The 17,009-nt window shown below is 51.0% G+C and overlaps 2 protein-coding genes and 1 pseudogene across 4 annotated transcripts; all 3 read left to right on the forward strand.

Moving 5' to 3' along the window:
- The first annotated feature begins 595 nt into the window (after positions 1-595).
- CCNL2 (cyclin L2) lies at positions 596-8,699 on the forward strand. 2 transcript variants are annotated; one of them, XM_052653790.1, is made up of 11 exons: positions 596-890; positions 1,365-1,439; positions 1,716-1,825; positions 2,597-2,717; positions 3,658-3,722; positions 6,185-6,284; positions 6,466-6,570; positions 6,657-6,798; positions 7,276-7,387; positions 7,468-7,560; positions 7,705-8,699. In XM_052653790.1, the coding sequence occupies exons 1-11, from the start codon at positions 606-608 to the stop codon at positions 8,057-8,059; spliced, it is 1,563 nt and encodes a 520-aa protein (XP_052509750.1). In that variant the 5' UTR covers positions 596-605; the 3' UTR covers positions 8,060-8,699. The 2 variants fall into 2 exon arrangements, with proteins under 2 accessions (XP_052509750.1, XP_052509751.1); XM_052653791.1 differs by having other exon boundaries at positions 854-921.
- A 1,576-nt stretch (positions 8,700-10,275) lies between these two features.
- AURKAIP1 (aurora kinase A interacting protein 1) lies at positions 10,276-16,585 on the forward strand. 2 transcript variants are annotated; one of them, XM_052653800.1, is made up of 4 exons: positions 10,276-10,419; positions 10,774-10,863; positions 15,855-16,300; positions 16,394-16,585. In XM_052653800.1, exons 2-4 carry the CDS (start codon positions 10,812-10,814, stop codon positions 16,493-16,495), a joined length of 600 nt encoding a protein of 199 aa, XP_052509760.1. In that variant the 5' UTR covers positions 10,276-10,419; positions 10,774-10,811; the 3' UTR covers positions 16,496-16,585. The 2 variants fall into 2 exon arrangements, with proteins under 2 accessions (XP_052509760.1, XP_052509761.1); XM_052653801.1 differs by lacking the exon at positions 10,276-10,419 and adding an exon at positions 10,426-10,559.
- Positions 11,924-12,926, forward strand: LOC128061466 (calponin-2-like; annotated as a pseudogene).
- Positions 16,586-17,009: the final 424 nt, after the last annotated feature.

Raw genomic sequence — 17,009 nt, forward strand, 5'->3', positions numbered from 1 at the left:
TGGGAAAACTTAGCACGCGTGCGCCCATCCTTTAAGGTCGGAGGCCTCGGAGACGTCCGACAGCTCCACTCAAGCCCTGGACCACGCGCCCGAAAGACGAAGGAGAGCTGCCTGCCGCCAGCGCCCCGCGGGCCTTCGCGGCAAGGGGCGTCTCGCCTGGCTCCGCTTACCAGGGGCTGCCTGCGGGCCCCTTCGGCCTCCCTTGGCACCCGCTTGACCCCTAAGAAGCCCAGGGCTGCCGTAGGAACTTCGCGAGCTCCCGAGTCTCTGCGCGGATCCTACGGGTACGCCCGAACGGTTACACCCGGAAAGTGGCCGGGAGCCGGCCCCTACGACTACTACTTCCGGGTCGGAATCGAGACGACGGTCTCGCCAGGGCGCCGCAGGGCCTACTGGGTAACGAGCCCGTTTCCCCACCCGCGCCGAGTTGCGGCATCAGTCGCGCCGCTGACGGACAGGCAGTAGAGCCAATCGGGGCAAGGGAACCCCGAGCCGTGCGCCAGTCGAACCAATGGCACGTGGTGGGGCGGGGCGGTCGCGGTCGTAGAGCGTCGCGAGGAGCCGCCCTGCCGGGAAGGAGCCAGAGAGGGAGTCGGCGGCACAAAATGGCGGCGGCGGCCGGGGCCGGGGCTCAAGGGTCGACGGCCCCCGCGGTAGCGGCTGGCACGCCGGGCTCCGGAGGCACAGCCCCCGCGTCACAGGGGGTGCTGATCGGGGACCGGCTGTACTCCGGGGTGCTCATCACTTTGGAGAACTGCCTTCTGCCCGACGACAAGCTCCGCTTCACGCCGTCCATGTCGAGTGGCCTCGACACCGACACGGAAACCGACCTCCGCGTGGTGGGCTGCGAGCTCATCCAGGCGGCCGGCATCCTGCTCCGCCTGCCGCAGGTGAGGGAGCTGCCGCGAGCCTCGGGCCGAGGTAACCGCCGCGCCCGCTCCGGGAAGGTTGCCAGGCCCTTTGTTGGCGGCGGGGCCGGAATCGGACCCGGCGCTCGCTTCGTGTCCTTGCCTGGGATCCGGGCCCAGCAGTGACCCCCTACCCCGATCCCAACCCCACTCCTTACTGACGTCTGGTACTCTGCTCGGATCACTCTCCTTACTCCCACCGAGAACTTAGCCCCCACCCCGTTCCGTGTCCCCGCCCGGAACCTGGGCCCGGCGCCTACCCAAGGCCGGAGCACCCCTGCTGCAGCCCGCCAGAGGTGATTAAGGAGGCGAGGCAGCGGGATGCGAAGAACCTTTGTGGATGTAGAAAACATTTTAGGTTCTGGTTCTTTATCAGGAGTTTTGCGAAACCCAGTGATTTAATTTGAGACCCTTGAAGTGGGCAATTGAAAAGGATGGAATCCTTCTCTTGTGCAGGTGGCCATGGCTACCGGGCAGGTGTTGTTCCAGCGGTTCTTCTACACCAAGTCCTTTGTGAAGCATTCCATGGAGGTGAGACTTCCGTCTTTCCTCCCCACAGAAACGTGTTGACAGGAAACCTGGGTTTGTGGTGTTGCGGGTCGCTCAGAGGAAGGAGTACTGGTCTTGGCAATTGTAGTGCTCGCTGTATTTGGGGCGGGGTGTGTTGGGAAACCCCCTGTGCTGTAGAGGGGTCTCTCCCAAGTGGCCTTTTTCTCGGAGCGTATCTCCTCTGCTCTTAACCGCCGTTCTTCAGCTGTTGGAGACTGGTCCTTGGAATGAACCTCTGTCTCATCGCTTACATTTCAGCACGTGTCAATGGCCTGTGTTCACCTGGCCTCCAAGATAGAAGAGGCTCCAAGGCGGATACGGGACGTCATCAATGTGTTTCATCGCCTTCGACATCTGCGAGAGAAAAAGTGAGTCCATCAGCGCTGTCACAGATATCCGCCTCCGTGTTTTCTCAGTTATTCAGTTACACTAGTTTCTGGGACAAAATTTAGGGTGTGAGGTTTTACACTTGTGTCCAGAAGGAGGCCTGGCGGCTGGGAGGTACCCTTCAGATACTGTTAATCAGTGAAGGAACCACTGTCAGCAGGAAAGGGGACTGTGGCTATTGTCTGGGTGACATTGGTTTCCTGGTTGCCAACCAGGCTGTTTGGTCAGCCTGGATGCTCTGGAGCTGGTTCTAAACCTCAGCACTGTTTTCATTTTGGGCTGGATGAGTCTTTGTTGTGGGGACTTTCCTGTGTATTGTAGGATATTTAGAAGCATCCTTGGCTTAGGCTTTCCAATGCTCCAGGTAATGGAGGTCCTTTGTGAAACAGTTTTGGCTGTTTAAGCATCGTGCTTCTATGGGTTCTTTGGATTTCCATTCATCCACAGTGCATCTGCTTATGTCTTGAGCCCAACAAAGGACATGCAGTCCTTGTGCGATGAGATGGTGAGACCCTCCACTCTTCAGTCCATGTTCATCGTCTGTAAGGAAAATAGGGAGAGGGTTATTGAGGCGGCATAAGTAGGTTAGCATGGGGTTTGAGGAAGACTTCGTGGTTTTGTTAGTTAAAGGAAGTGAACTTCCTGACTCCATCTGTGTTGTGTGTATGGTAGATTGTCATTGGAGGTAACTGGGATTTGATAGACTCTATTTTGTTTGACTCTTATGCAGATTGTGTGTTTTGTCTTTGTAGAAAACCTGTGCCTCTCCTCTTGGATCAAGATTACGTTAACTTAAAGAATCAAATTATAAAGGCGGAAAGGCGAGTTCTCAAGGAGCTGGGTTTCTGCGTCCACGTGAAGCACCCTCACAAGGTGGGTATGAGGCCCAGTTGCCACGTGAGCCCACTAAAGTGACTGCTGCATTCCCACCCAGATTGGGAACTCCAAAGGATTAAATGTGTCCCTGATTTGGTTTTCCAGTTTATACCTGTCCTCTGAAAGATAACTGTTTTGTCATCAGCCTTCTCATATTATGTTAATTTTAATAGTATATTTTTAAGAGGTGGAAGTTATCTCTTTTAAGTTTGAGCTTTCAGAAATAGTGATAAGTTGTAAGAATGAAATCTGTCAGTTTACTGTTTCTTTCTCAACAGCTGATTTTCTAAAGCTGCCTAAGTAATAACTTTATTTTCTTTTATGGGGGAATTGGAAGAATTCTGAACTGTTTATTTGGAAGTGAAGGAAGACAGTTTTACAGCGTGTTATCAGTTGAGCATATGATAGCACACATATCTTCCATGTTCCCCTCAAACGCAGAGTGCTGTTTTCCTCTCTCTGTGTCCCCTTTTTATTGGGGGTTTCCTCATAGCTTTTTTCTCACTTGTGTGACTTTCTGGCATTAATTCAGAATCTTGGTAAAGTACTCACCATAGATTTAAGACCTTTTTCTTCATTTGATGAAAGTATTCTCATGCCATGCCTTGTATATGTTAGCGGCTGGGGTACAGAAACGTTGCGGGCAGGCTACTCTCACTGGTGGAGAATGTGTTGAAGATGGGAATGAGCCTGAGCCCCGGCCGCGAGCAACTCAGTGCAGCTAGGTTCTCCCGCGCTTCCCTGGTGCCTGGCTCAAAAGCAGGGAGCAGGCACGTCAGCAAAAACTCCCCTCCAGCTGAACTGTGCACCGGGCGTGTGACAGGAGCCAGCCCTGGAATCTAGCACAAGGCTCTTGTTTGCTGCATGGACGCCCTCAAGATCTGAATTCTGGGTTCTCAAGGTTCTCAGTAATAACTGCCTGACCCGTATCTTCCAGATAATCGTTATGTACCTTCAGGTGTTAGAGTGTGAGCGTAACCAACACCTGGTCCAGACTTCATGGTGAGTTGACCTTCCTTGTTATATGAGACCAGCCAGGGCAGTGCAGGAGTATGTTGATTTGAGGCACCTGGGCAGTGGGTAGTCGGTCCCATGACTTGGTTGTGGGCTGGAATTGTCCAAGTGCCCAGTGTTCCTGCCATGTAAATTCCAACCAGATTCCCAAAATATCAGGCACTGGTGGAACGGTAAGGTGACCCATCACCCCCTACCCCCCAGGAGAGCAGTCAGCGGGCTTCCCTTTGGGGGCTGTTGACTAGGCACGTTGGGATCTTTCCCACAGCTGGCAGTGTGGACTTAGTGGTTTTATATCTAATGTGAACTTGCTTCTCACTGCCTCAATTAAGCAAATTGTATGGGAGGAAGAGGGAGTGTAGGGCCTTCCTACAATTTGGGGACTAATTTTAACAATATGCTGATATACTAGAAGTGAAGCCTGAAGTAATGGTTCAGTGCTGGGTGCTTTCCCACAGAGTTAGGTCTGTAAGGGTCATGTTTTTGCTGCCTGAATTGTCTGGTGCTGTGCTGTGCTAATGGAGAACCTATTTTGACTTTTCTTTTCTGTACTCTTTCAATCAAAGGGTAGCCTCTGAGGGTAAGTGACTAAGACTTCTCCTCTCCTGTCCAAGCGCTTCGGTGCGGGGACAGCGGCCGTCCTCAGCCAACCCCGTGCAGGCTCTCCACCGAAGGCTGGCTCTAGATGGTGGTATGCGCACGATAGTCTAGTGCTGGCCCACTGCTGCTGTGGTTCTCTGACGGTTGTGCTTCTTGTTAATCCTCTGTCGTGCTTGGTAATTGTATTGATTAGAGTTGATAACTGTCTTTGACTTGAATTTTGTCCATTTGAAACTGCTCTACCTGTGCAATAAAGATGCAGTACCTTTCTCTTAAAAAAGCAAACTAGGGGATGATGTGAAAACTGGCTGGTGGGAGTTGAGACTGTAGTGTGGGTGGTGGTATTTATTTCTGGAAGTCCTGAAGTTGCTCTTTTCAGCAGCTAAGGGTTGACACATTCTTGTAAAAGGTGTGCATCTTTAAATCATTCTATGGACACTGTTTATATTGTAACTTATTTTAAAAATAGTAACTTTAAGTATATGTTTTGAGGACTTTTGTTTTTTTAAGGACATAAAAGTTAATGGTTTAATAATGTTATAACTGAGTACTAAATGTTTTTTTATTAGAACCAAAATAGTTACTGATGGTTGTGTTTATTAAATGTTTGTTTACTTGCAACTCTCGGGACATATGGCCTTGGTTCCATCACACAAGGTTCTTTGGTCCCTTCTGGGTACCTGGAGTGAGATCTTAAAAGCCAGGTGCTCCTAGTGGGCACATGTAGAATTTATCATTGAGAAAGCTCTCCATGGGTTTGTAGGTCACCTTCTCCAGGATTTGGGGCAGAGATACAGGGTGGGGGGTGCATCAGTTAGGCTCCAGCATGACTTGGCTGCCCTTGTGGGTGTAGCCTACTATCATTGGGGTATGTTAGAAGCAATGAATGTATGACCTGTTCAACCGTTCTCTTGTGCAATGAATCTCTGCAGTATTTTCTGTTTTCTTGTGTTTTTGCAATATTGATAAAATTAATGTGAGGTTTGATTTTTGGTCTTTTAAATCTTAGAGAAACGTATCTAAATGAAATTGCTGAAAATGTAGCCAGCATTAGAATTCTAACCTTTTAAGAAATGCAAATGTTTTGTATTTTTATATCTTCTAATATGATAGCTGTTAAAAATGTACTGATTGTGATGAAACTTCTAGTATTTTGTTGCTTTTATCTGATTTTATGAATGTTCATTTTAAGACTCCTTATTGAAATGGGACAATTTGGAAACGGTTCTTTGATAAGCCTGAGAAGAGGATTTCCCTTTGGGCACTGAGCCCTCTGCATGACGTTCCCATGCACCCAAGGGAGTTTTTTCCCCTTATCAAGTGGACTCCCGTGTGGAAGAAGCCACGCCACGAGCACCTCTTCCCGGAAAAGGAGCGCAAGAGGACGACTTGTCTCAGAAAGGCCCTCGCAGGCTTTGTGCTCAGCCCGTTCATTTGAGTTTGCATGTTTCTCTGCACTATGGATTTTGAGCATTTAAATTTTCTTAATCAAATATGTTGAACTGCCACAGTAGACATTTTTCTGAGGCACTGTGTTTTGCATGAGAGCAGGCCAAAGGTTGAGAGGGAAAAGTAAAGTTAAAGTTGGTTCTCTTTCATAGCAACATGTACTCTCTGACATTCAGCCAGCTTTAAAAGATTTTTTTCAGTAGTTTCCCTATCTTCCTACCCTGTATTCAGAAAAAGCATCTGGGACGTTTCTCCATGAACTTGTGAGAATCACAGGACTGTCTAGCTCTTAAGTCCTGGCCGTAGACTAGTTAGTGGAGTAGTGACTTTACCTCGACAGTGCAGACGGGTGTCATGTGCGTGCCCCAGGGGTTTCAGTTCTTCCTGTGTTTGGTTTTCAGGAACTACATGAACGACAGCCTTCGCACAGATGTTTTTGTGAGGTTCCAGCCTGAGAGCATTGCCTGTGCCTGCATCTATCTGGCTGCCCGGACGCTGGAGGTCAGTGCGGGGCCACCCGGGGGGTCACCAACCCCAGTAAACTGTGTACTATGCTTCAAGTTATGTTCACTGGCGTCAATAAAAAGCCTACTTGTTGGTGATCATCAGGCTTGTTTTTATTTCCCTGAGAACCTTGTTGGCTATGAAGAATGGTTAATGATGATGCCCTCTGTGTTTACAGATCCCTTTACCCAATCGTCCCCATTGGTTTCTTTTGTTTGGAGCAACTGAAGAAGAAATTCAAGAGATCTGCTTAAAAATCCTGCAGCTGTATACTCGGAAAAAGGTTCTGTGTCTTTTCATGTAACTTGTGCGTGCACCTGTGTTTCACTGGAAGCATCTGGTCTGAATCATGCACTCTGGCTTTTCTAGGTTGATCTGACTCACCTGGAGAGTGAAGTGGAGAAGCGCAGGCATGCCCTCGATGAGGCAAAGGCCCAAGCCAAGGGCCTGCTGCCCAGCAGCACCCAGGTGCTGGACAGTGCATCGCGGTTCTCGCCTGCCCCCAAGCCTGGTAAGCGTCTCCCCTAGGGGCGGCCTTCTCACCCTGAGTTCTCTCGGATCACATTTGCAGCTAGTCTGAGCACTCCTGAGGGCTCCAGAGTCCCCAGCAAACAAGAGGCAATCTTTGAAGTGAGGTGGGGGCTCCTAGGAAGTCCGTTCTTGTGTTTTCATTAGTAAGGGGTATGGACAGGCTCCTGAAATGGCTCTCATTACCCAGCCCACCCAAGTAGTTTGCCTTGATGAAAGTCTCATAAATCTGGAGGAGTAGATCCTGTTGTCTAGAGTTAAGCATGATGCCCGCCCCCAGTCCCAGAGGCCTGGCGAGTGAGACAGGTGGTCTTCCTGCATCTGGAGGTCCTGAACTGGGCTGGGAGCCAGAAGTCAGAGTTGGCAGCAGCAGTCCCTTGGAAGTGGCCTCACCTTGCTCAGCTTTCCCGTTTCTCACCAGAGCAGTTGTTGGGTTGTAACTTCTTGTGATTGATTCTAGTGGAATCCCCCAAAGAAGGCAAAGGAAACAAGCCTTCCCCACTCTCCGTGAAGAACACCAAGAGGAAAGTGGAGGGTGTGAAGAAAACCAAGGCGGACAGTCCAGTGAATGGGTGAGTAGCCATGTGCCCAGATGGCACTGGGGTTGGTGAGAGAAACTTGAGGTCTCAACTATTCTCTGCTCTATTCTCAGCTTGCCGAAGGGGCAGGGGAGTCGAAGTCGGAGCGGGAGTCACGAGCAGAGCTACTCAAGGTCCCCATCACGTTCTGCGTCCCCTAAGAGAAGGTATGTGCTGCTTGGGTGCACAGGGCTGCAGCAGGCACTGGGATGTTTCCTGGGGAAGTGTTGTGGCCTTTCCTTGGGGACAGTTGCTCCTGACCCTGAAGTGGTCAGGATGGGTGGTCACCTGCCTGGTGGTCTCCTTCACAGGAAAAGTGACAGTGGCTCCACATCTGGTGGGTCCAAGTCACAGAGCCGCTCGCGGAGCCGGAGTGACTCCCCACCACGTCAGGCTCATCGGGGTGCCCCCTACAAAGGCTCCAAGGTGCGGAGCTACCGGAGATCCAAGGACTGCAAGTACTCTGCCCAGAAGCCACACAAGTCCCGGAGCCGGAGCTCCTCCCGCTCTCGGAGCCACTCACGGGAGCGGGCGGATACTTCTGGAAAATACAAGAAAAAAAGTCATTACTATAGAGAACAGCGACGAGAGCGTTCTCGGTCTTATGAGCGAACAGGCCATCGCTATGAGCGGGACCATCCTGGGCACAGCAGGCACCGGAGGTGAGGGGTGGGGTCCCCGCAGGACTGTGCTTTGGCCCTCGGTGTGGACACCTCAGCTGCTGGCCCTGGGTGACACTTTCTGGATATAGTTGTTGACTCTGGACCGTGTGATGAATTTGGAGATGGCATGGAGAGGCTGGCGAGGTGCCCTTTCGTCTGGCCCGGGCCCAGCCCCCGGCTCTTGCCCAGCGCCTCAGCAGCAGCCCTGCTAGGTGCGAAGGCAGGGCATGTGTCCCAGCAGCGGGGTTTGGTGCTACAACAGGCTGTCTGTTCACCCCTGAACCCATACTTAATTACGTTAAACCAAGAAAATGACTTTTCGAAATTTTGCCTATATTAGGTTATACTATGTATGTATTTTGCAGTGTTTCACAATGAGAAAATGGCCTTAATAGCCCCTTACTCTGTCCACGTTGTAAATAAACATGTGTTTAATACGAGTTAAAGCTATATATGAAAACTGAGAACTTGAACTGTCAGCTTAAAACTTGTGTAGAGAATTCTGATTTTTAAAATGTGAAGGTATTTAGATCTGTGTTGAAAGTCGTATATTTTTATGTGTGTGATGCTGAGTGCAGGCCACCAGCTTCTAGAGAAGTTTCCTATATATGCATTTTACGTTACTAAATAAACAATTCTCTCTACTCAGGACATTTGGAAAGTTAAAGGGCTTGTCGTTTGTCATTCTCATTGTTTTCTCCCCTGCACAGCCTGCAACACCGATCTAGCAGTGTGTCTGCACTCCCCTCTCTGATCTCATTAGTGTTGGGTTTTGTACTGAATTCTGTGCGTCTGCTTCTCTCTGAGGGCTTGTGAGGCTCTGAGCTGTCTGCTGCCAGCAGGGTAAATGGAAGGTTTGCAAAGGACAAAGAGCATCACCCTGGAGGGGTCCTCTGTGGGAGTGGGTGAGGACAGCTCGGTGGTGCCAATGAGCAGGGTGGGTCAGGGTTGTCTCCAAGTGCTGTGTGCACTCTGTGCAGATCAAAGGCACTCGGGGGGGCATGTCTATGCCCTGTCTTGGCTCTCTCCAGATCAGCACTTCTTCATGGGTGGAAGGCACACCCTTCCTGGTGCCAGCGGCCTGGAGAAAGGTGCCTGAAGTCAGTACAGCCAAGGTATGAAGGCAGCAAGTTCAGCATCCAGGGTCCAGGTGGCTCACTCTTAGAACCAAACCATAAAAGCCCGTGGAGGATGAGAGGCTCCTGGATGTGTGTAGAGACCTTTCAACCTGGGAACCAGAAGCTGCCCCTCAGGTTGAAGGGTACATCTTCTGGAGACTCAGTTACAGAGCTGGGCCCCGATCCTGCAGTTTTGCCCTCCCACTGGCCTATCCTCCACTCTCTGCTTAGCCAAGTTGGGGCCTGGGGGTGGCTAGGCCTGGCCATTTCATACTAAGACTCACTGGAAGACCCTCCTACAGGGCAAGCCTCAGAGGAGGACCAAACAGACTTCCCACATCCTTGTCCCAGCAGGAATTCCTTTAGGTCCATTCTGGGGATCCTGTCCACCCTAGCCAACCTCAGGACAACAGCCTTTCTGTGTTAAACGGGTTAAGTGGGCCCTCTGAGCCCCTTACCCTGAGGAACAACACTGGGTCTTAGCTCAACTCCATGCTGCTTCTGGTTTTCAGACAGAAACTTCTCATGGACACAACATGGGAGCTTGTTTGCTTTAAGGAAGAAATATACACTCTCCACCCATGCAAAAAGCGTCGTATTATCCATCCCACGGTACATGCGTGACGTCCTTCGCTTATCCAGACTGGCAGAGCGGATGCTGCAAGCGAAAGTAGAGGGGTGCCGGGTCCGAGACACCCAAGTCACTCCTGACGGCGCCCCGGCTCTAGCCCAACACCTGGCACCTGTCTACCACCTTCCCCGCCCCAAGAGGCGGGTTCGGGGGTGAAGACGACGCCCCTCAAGACGAGTTGCTCCGAGTCCGGCTCCCGCCCCAGCATCTGCAGTAGGTAGGACCACTTCCGTCGCCCCCGGCAAAATCTCCGTCGCCGGGAAAACGCAATTTCCGGCTTCCCGGGACGACTGACCCTTGACTGTCGGGGAGCGACCGGAGTTCGAGCCACGCAGGCGCACAGGGGGCACGCTTGGGATTGTGGTAAGTGTAGTTTTCTAGCCTCCGCGAGGGACAGGCGGAGTCGGCAAGCTGTGGGAGGGGCTGGGCACGGGGAGGGGCGGGGCGGTTCCTCCGGCCGGAAACCGTCGCTTTCTGGGTCCAGCAGGGCCTACGCCGACTGGGAGTGGGGCGCCGTGGGGCGCTAGGGGGCGCTGGGCGTAGAAACACGCGGGCGGCCGCGCTCGGGCTGGGGCGGCCTTAGGAACGGACCGGAAGTACTTGAGAGAGGCGAAGGTATGGTTTGTTGAACCTCCTTGCGGCGTCTGGGGACGGTCTGTGTGAGGACGCGGCGAGCGGGCTCCAGGGACAGCCCAGGAGGCCGCGGCTGGCTGGGGCTCGGGGACCGAGACCCGATCGTAGACACAACCTGCGAGGTGGGAGACTTGGGGTGAAGCTGAGGCTCAGGGAGGGCCAGTACCTGCCCAGAGTCGCTCAGCTGGGGACCCTCGGAGGCAGAGGTTTTGAGGGAGGAAGCTGTACTCGAAGTGGCATCCTCGTGGTGGGAGAGGGTGGCGAGGGAGACCGGGTGCGGGAATCGGAACGAGACCAGAGCTCCCAGAGTGACCTAGGCGCACACCTGTGTTCCAGCTCCGCTGATCGTCTGGGGCCACAGCCACGTACAGACCATGTTTCTGATACGCCTGACTTCCCAGCTGCTCAGGGCTGTTCCCAGGGCAGGTAAGAAGCCCCGTGGGGGGAGATGGGCGGGATACACATCTGGGTTAGGAGTGTGGGGTTAGCAGCTCGGTGACCTGCGCTGCTGTTCAGGACCACCTAGAGGCAGGGCCAGGCGACACGAACAACCCTGTTGTTCAGTCGCTCAGTCCTGTCGGACTCGTTGTGACCCCCATGGACTGCAGCACGCCAGGCTTCCCTGTCCTTCACCATCTCCCGGAGCTTGTTCAAACTCATGTCGGTAGGCCATCCAGCCATCTCTTTCTCTGTCATCGTCTTCTGCCTTCAGTCTTTCTCAGCATCGAGATCTTTTCCAGTGAGTCGACTTTTTGCATCAGGTGGCCAAATATTGGAGCTTCAGCATCAGTCCTTCCAGAATTTCCTTTAGGATTGACTGGTTTGATTTCCTTGCAGTCCAAGGGACTCTCAAGAGTCTTCGCCAGCACCACAGTTCAATAGCATCAGTTCTTCGGCACTCAGCTTTCTTTATGGTCCAAATCTCACATCCATACATGACTACTAGAAAAACCATAGCTTTGACTAGACAAACCTTTGTTGGCAAAGTAATGTCTCTGCTTTTTAATACACTGTCAAGGTGTGCAGAGTACATCATGCAAAATGCCAGGCTGGATGAAACACAAGCTGGAATCAAGATTCCCGTAAGAAATATCAATAACCTTAGATATGCAGATGACACCACCTTTATGGCAGAAAGCGAAGAAGAACTAAAGAGCATCTTGATGAAAGTGAAAGAGGAGAGTGGAAAAGTTCGCTTAAAACTCAACATTCAACAAACGATGATCATGACATCCTGGTCCCATCACTTCATGGCAAATAGGTGGGGAAACAATGGAAACAGTGACATACTTTATTTTCTTGGGCTCCAAAATCACTGCAGATGGTCACTGCAATCATGAAATTAAAAGACACTTGTTCCTTGAAATAAAAGCTATGACAAACCTGGACAGCGTATTAAAAAGCAGAGGCATTACTTTGCCAACAAAGGTCCATCTAGTCAAAGCTATGGTTTTTCCAGTTGTCATGTACAGATATGACAGTTGGACTATAAAGAAAGCTGAATGCTGAAGAATTGATGCTTTTGGGTCCGTCCGTCCCGTCCCGCGGTGCCGCGCCGGCCAGCCATGAGCTCCACGCAGTTCAACAAGGGGCCTTCGTACGGGCTCTCGGCCGAGGTCAAAAACCGGCTACAGTCCAAATATGACCCTCAGAAGGAGGCAGAGCTCTGAAGCTGGATTGAGGGACTCACTGGCCTCTCCTTTGGCCCAGACTTCCAGAAGGGTCTGAAGGATGGGATCATATTGTGCACACTCATGAATAAACTGCAGCCAGGCTCAATCCCTAAGATCAACCGCTCAATGCAGAACTGGCACCAGCTAGAAAACCTCTCCAACTTCATCAAGGCCATGGTGAGCTACGGCATGAATCCTGTTGACCTGTTCGAGGCCAGTGACCTGTTTGAAAGTGGGAACTTGACTCAGGTGCAGGTGTCTCTTCTTGCCCTGGCTGGGAAGGCCAAGACAAAGGGGCTGCAGAGTGGACATTGGCGTCAAATACTCAGAGAAGCAGGAGCAAAACTTTGATGATGCCACCATGAAGGTGGGCCAGTGCATCATTGGGCTCCAGATGGGCGCCAACAAATGTGCCAGCCAGTCTGGCATGACAGCTTACGGCACCAGACGGCATCTGTACGACCCCCAAAACCATATCCTGCCCCCCATGGACCACTCGACCATCAGCCTCCAGATGGGCACAAACAAGTGTGCCAGCCAGGTGGGCATGACAGCTCCAGGGACTCGGTGGCACATTACGACACAAAGCTGGGGACAGACAAATGTGATAATTCCTCCATGTCCCTGCAGATGGGCTACACACAGGGTGCCAACCAGAGTGGTCAGGTCTTTGGCCTGGGCCGGCAGATATACGACCCCAAGTACTGCCTTCAAGGCCCAGCGGCCGACGGGACTCCAGCAGCTGCTGGAGATGGCCCAGGCCCAGGGGAGCCCTCAGAGTGCCCTCCCTACTACCAGGAGGAGGCAGGCTACTGAGACACCCGTGCAGGCCATCTCCCCACATCATTGCCTCATCTGGGTTTTTGGGTCTTTCTGTGTTTTTTGTCTTGTTTTTCTACATGTCTGAATGCTGCCAGTTGAGACTCTGGGGGAAAGGGGTGAAGGCCATATCCAGATGCATGAGGGGTGGGGGGGTCCCCACCAGGGCAGCTCCAGGCATCAGGTTTCCCAGCAGACTTTAGGCCAAGCTGTTAGGGGGAAGAAGAAACCCAGGCAAGGAGGGGAACTGGCCCCAAGTGGTTTCCGGTTATGTCTTCCCTGTTTCTCTTTTTTCTACCGATCAGTTTGTGGTTTCTGTACCCACAAAAGTTTCAGGCAGTTTTAATGAAATGAAAATACTTTTTCTTCAGGGGAATGGTGGCAGGGGGTGGAGCTGAGAGAAGGTCAGGCCACAGTCCCAAAATATTTTAGGCCTCATGGATTTCCCTAGGACTCTCAGATCACCAATCCTGGGCCCTCCCAGGGGCCCAGTGGGGACACTGAGGCCCAGGCAGGACAGTGGAGTTCTGAGTGCTTGAGACAAAGCCAGCCCCCACCCCCACACTTGTCCCTACTCCCCCACCAAGTACTGCACAGGGACCCCCACCCAGAGGCCCCCACAGGGACCAGCCCCTGCCCAGGAGCCCTAGGACAAAGAAGTAATGTGAAAATACCAACTGTGGACCAAAGTAAATAAAACCTCTTTTTGGAAATGGAAAAAAAAAAAAGAATTGATGCTTTTGAACTGTGTTGTTGGAGAAGACTCTTCAGAGTCCCTTGGACAGCAAGGAGATCCAACCAGTCCATCCTAAAGGAAATCAGTCCTGAATATTCATTGGAAGGACTGAGGCTGAAGCTGAAACTCCCACCTGATGTGAAGAGCTGACTCATTGGAAAAGACCTCGATGCTAGGAAAGATTGAAGGCAAGAGGAGAAGGGGATGACAGAGGATGAGATGGTTGGATGGCATCACTGACTTGATGGATATGAGTTTGAGCAAACTCCGGGAGTTGGTGATGGACAGGGAAGCCTGGCGTGCTGCAGTCCATGGGGTCGCAAAGAGTCGAACACGACTGAGCAACTGAACTGACTGAAGGTCTCTTTTGTATAGTTCTTCTGGGTGTTCTTGCCACCTCTTCTTAATATCTTCTGCTTTTGTTAGGTCCATACCATTTCTGTCCTTTACTGTGCCTATCTTTGCGTGAAATGTTCCTTTGGTATCTCTAATTTTCTTGAAGAGTTCTCTAGTCTTTCCTATTCTATTGCTTTCCTCTATTTCTTTGCATTTTTGATCACTGAGGTAGGTTTTCTTATATCTCTTTGCTATTCTTCAGAACTCTGCATTATCAGATGGGTATATCTTTCCTTTTCTCCTTTGCCTTTCACTTTTCTTCTTTTCTCAGCTATTTTCAAGGCCTCCTCAGACAACCATTTGCTTTTTTGCTTTTATTTTCTTGGGGGTGGTCTTGATCAGCGTCTTCTGTACGCTGTTATCAACCTCTGTCCATAGTTCTTCAAACACTATCAACTCTAATCCCTTGAGTCTATTTGTCACTTCTACTGTATAATCATAAGGGATTTGATTTAGGTCATACCTGAATAGTCTAGTGGTTTTCCCTACTTTTTTCCATTTAAGTCTGAATTTGGCAATAAGAAGTTCGTGATCTGAGCCACAGTCAGTTCCCAGTCTTGTTTTTACTGACTATATAAAACTGCTCCATCTTCGGCTGCAGATAATATAATCAATCTGATTTCAGTATAGATCATCTGGTGATGTCCATGTGTAGAGTCATTTCTTGTGTTGTTGGATGAGGGTGTTTGCTATGACCAGTGTGTTCTCTTGGCAAAACTCTATTAGCCTTTGCCCTGCTTTATTTTGTACTCCAAGGCCAAACTTGCCTGTTACTTCAGGTATCTCTTGACTTCCTACTTTTGCATTCCAGTCCCCTATGATGAAAAGGACATATTTTTTATTGTTAGTTCTAGAAGATCAGGTAGGTCTTTGTAGAACCATTCAACTTCAGCTTCTTTGGTATTAGTGGTTGGGGCATAGACTTGGATTACTGTGATACTGAATGGTTTGCGTTGGAAACAGAGATCATTCTTTCATTTTTGAGATGGCATCCAAGTGCTGCATTTCAGACTCTCTTGTTGACTGTGAGGGCTACTCCGTTTCTTTTAAAGGATTCTTGCCCACAGTGGTAAAAATAATGGTCATCTGGATTAAATTCTCCTATTCCGGTCCATTTTAGTTCACTGATCCTAAAATGTCAATGTTCACTCTTGCCATCTCCTATTTGACCACTTCCAATTCACTTTAATTCACGGACCTAATATTCCAGGTTCCTATGCAATACTGTTATTTATAGCATTGGACTTTAACTTTCATCACCAGATATATCCACACCTGGGCGTTATTTCCACTTTGGCTTAGCTTCTTCATTCCTTCTGAAGCTTTTTCTCTGTTCTTTTCCAGTAGCATATCAGGCACCTCCTGACCTGTGGAGTTCAATTTTCAGTGTCATATCTTTTTGTCTTTTCATACTGTTCATGGGGTTCTCAAGGCAAGAATACTGAAGTGGTTTGCCGTTCCCTTCTCTAGTGACCACGTTTTGTCAGAACCCTCCACCATGACCCATCTGTCTTGGGTGGCCCTACATGGCATGGCTCATAGTTTCACTGAATTATACAAATCTGATCCATGTGATCAGTTTGGTTAATTTTCTCTGCTTGTAGTTTTCATTCTGTCTGCTCTCTGATGGATGAGAGCAGACAACCCTGTAGACATCCAGATGTCACAGAAGGCGAGTCTTGGCCTGAGAATGTCAGCAGGGCTTCAGGGGGTTCTGCTCCACAGGCCCCATGGCTGTGTGGGTCGGGTAGCCCCATGAGCAGTAATTAACTGTGCTCTCTTGTCTCCTGCAGGCTGCAGTGGACCCTGGCCTGTCTTAGGGGTGCTGGGCAGGCATGTCTGCAGGCCTGGCTATAGCACGAAGCCAACAGGCCCAAGTGGGGTTGCCTCTCTCCCTGGCAGGCAGGTCCACATGGAACTTGAGGAGATGCTGGTCCCAAGGAAGATGTCCATCAGCCCCCTAGAGAGCTGGCTGACCATTCGCTACCTCCTACCCAGACTGGACACTGGGGCCCCAGGGACTGTGTCTCCAGCCCAACTCTATGAGTGTCCACCCAGTCAGGTGGGCGAAGGGGTCGAGCATGGTGGTAAGGACATCTGGGATGCGCCCCAGATACAGTGCAGAAACGTGCTCAAGATCCGCCGGCGGAAGATGAATCATCACAAGTACCGCAAGCTGGTCAAGAGGACCCGGTTCCTGCGGCGGAAAGTCAGGGAAGCACGTCTGAAACGGAAGCAGGTGAGCATGGCCCTTGACTGCAGCTATGTGGGGTGGCTGGGGTGCGTGCCTATGCCATGAACCTATTGGTGGTCACTCCCTCTGCCCTCGCAGATGAAGTTCGAGAGAGACCTGAGGCGCATCTGGCAGAAGGCAGGCCTGAAGGAAGCCCCCCAAGGCTGGCAGACCCCCAAGATCTACCTGAAGGGCAAATGAGTCTCCTGTCTCTGTCCCCCGCCCCCATGACTGCTGATGCCCGATGATAATAAATGCTCTGGGGACTCAGCTGTCCCTACTGGCCTGGACCCTCTTCTGCTTGGTGTGAGCTGTTCTGGGATGAAGGCTGGTGCCAGCTTCTGGTATTACAAGAGCCCAAGGCCACTGGGGCAGATTGAGAGCCCCTTCCCCCAGCAGGCCCTGTCCTGGTGCCACGGCTGCAGGAGGGAAAGCCAGTGCTGTGGGACATCTGTGAAGAGTCACAGCCCTGCCCCTGGTGAACACACAGTCAGGGAGCATGGCACGGGGACCATCTGGGGGTTAGAGAGTGAGTATACCATTGATCCTTCTTGCAGTTGAAAACCTGAGCAGAGCTTATAGTTAGCACTCCATCTCTTTGGTTTTGGGATCAACCAGCTATGGCTTGTGTGTTGCTATAGGACCTGATGATTGAAAAAAATAAAAACACAACAGTGGACTTGCACAGTTGGGGGGTCAGGGAGGCCCTCACTGG

The sequence above is a fragment of the Budorcas taxicolor genome, chromosome 16 (genome assembly GCF_023091745.1).
Source record: "Budorcas taxicolor isolate Tak-1 chromosome 16, Takin1.1, whole genome shotgun sequence".
Lineage (NCBI taxonomy): Eukaryota > Metazoa > Chordata > Mammalia > Artiodactyla > Bovidae > Budorcas > Budorcas taxicolor.

Coding starts and splice junctions, on each gene's coding strand:
- CCNL2 (XM_052653790.1), top strand. CDS start 606: ATGGCGGCGGCGGCCGGGGCCGGGGCTCAAGGGTCGACGGCCCCCGCG. Junction 3,723..6,184: donor CACCTGGTCCAGACTTCATG/GTGAGTTGACCT, acceptor TTTGGTTTTCAG/GAACTACATGAACGACAGCC. Junction 6,285..6,465: donor TGGCTGCCCGGACGCTGGAG/GTCAGTGCGGGG, acceptor CTGTGTTTACAG/ATCCCTTTACCCAATCGTCC.
- AURKAIP1 (XM_052653800.1), top strand. CDS start 10,812: ATGTTTCTGATACGCCTGACTTCCCAGCTGCTCAGGGCTGTTCCCAGG. Junction 10,864..15,854: donor CAGGGCTGTTCCCAGGGCAG/GTAAGAAGCCCC, acceptor TGTCTCCTGCAG/GCTGCAGTGGACCCTGGCCT. Junction 16,301..16,393: donor CACGTCTGAAACGGAAGCAG/GTGAGCATGGCC, acceptor CTGCCCTCGCAG/ATGAAGTTCGAGAGAGACCT.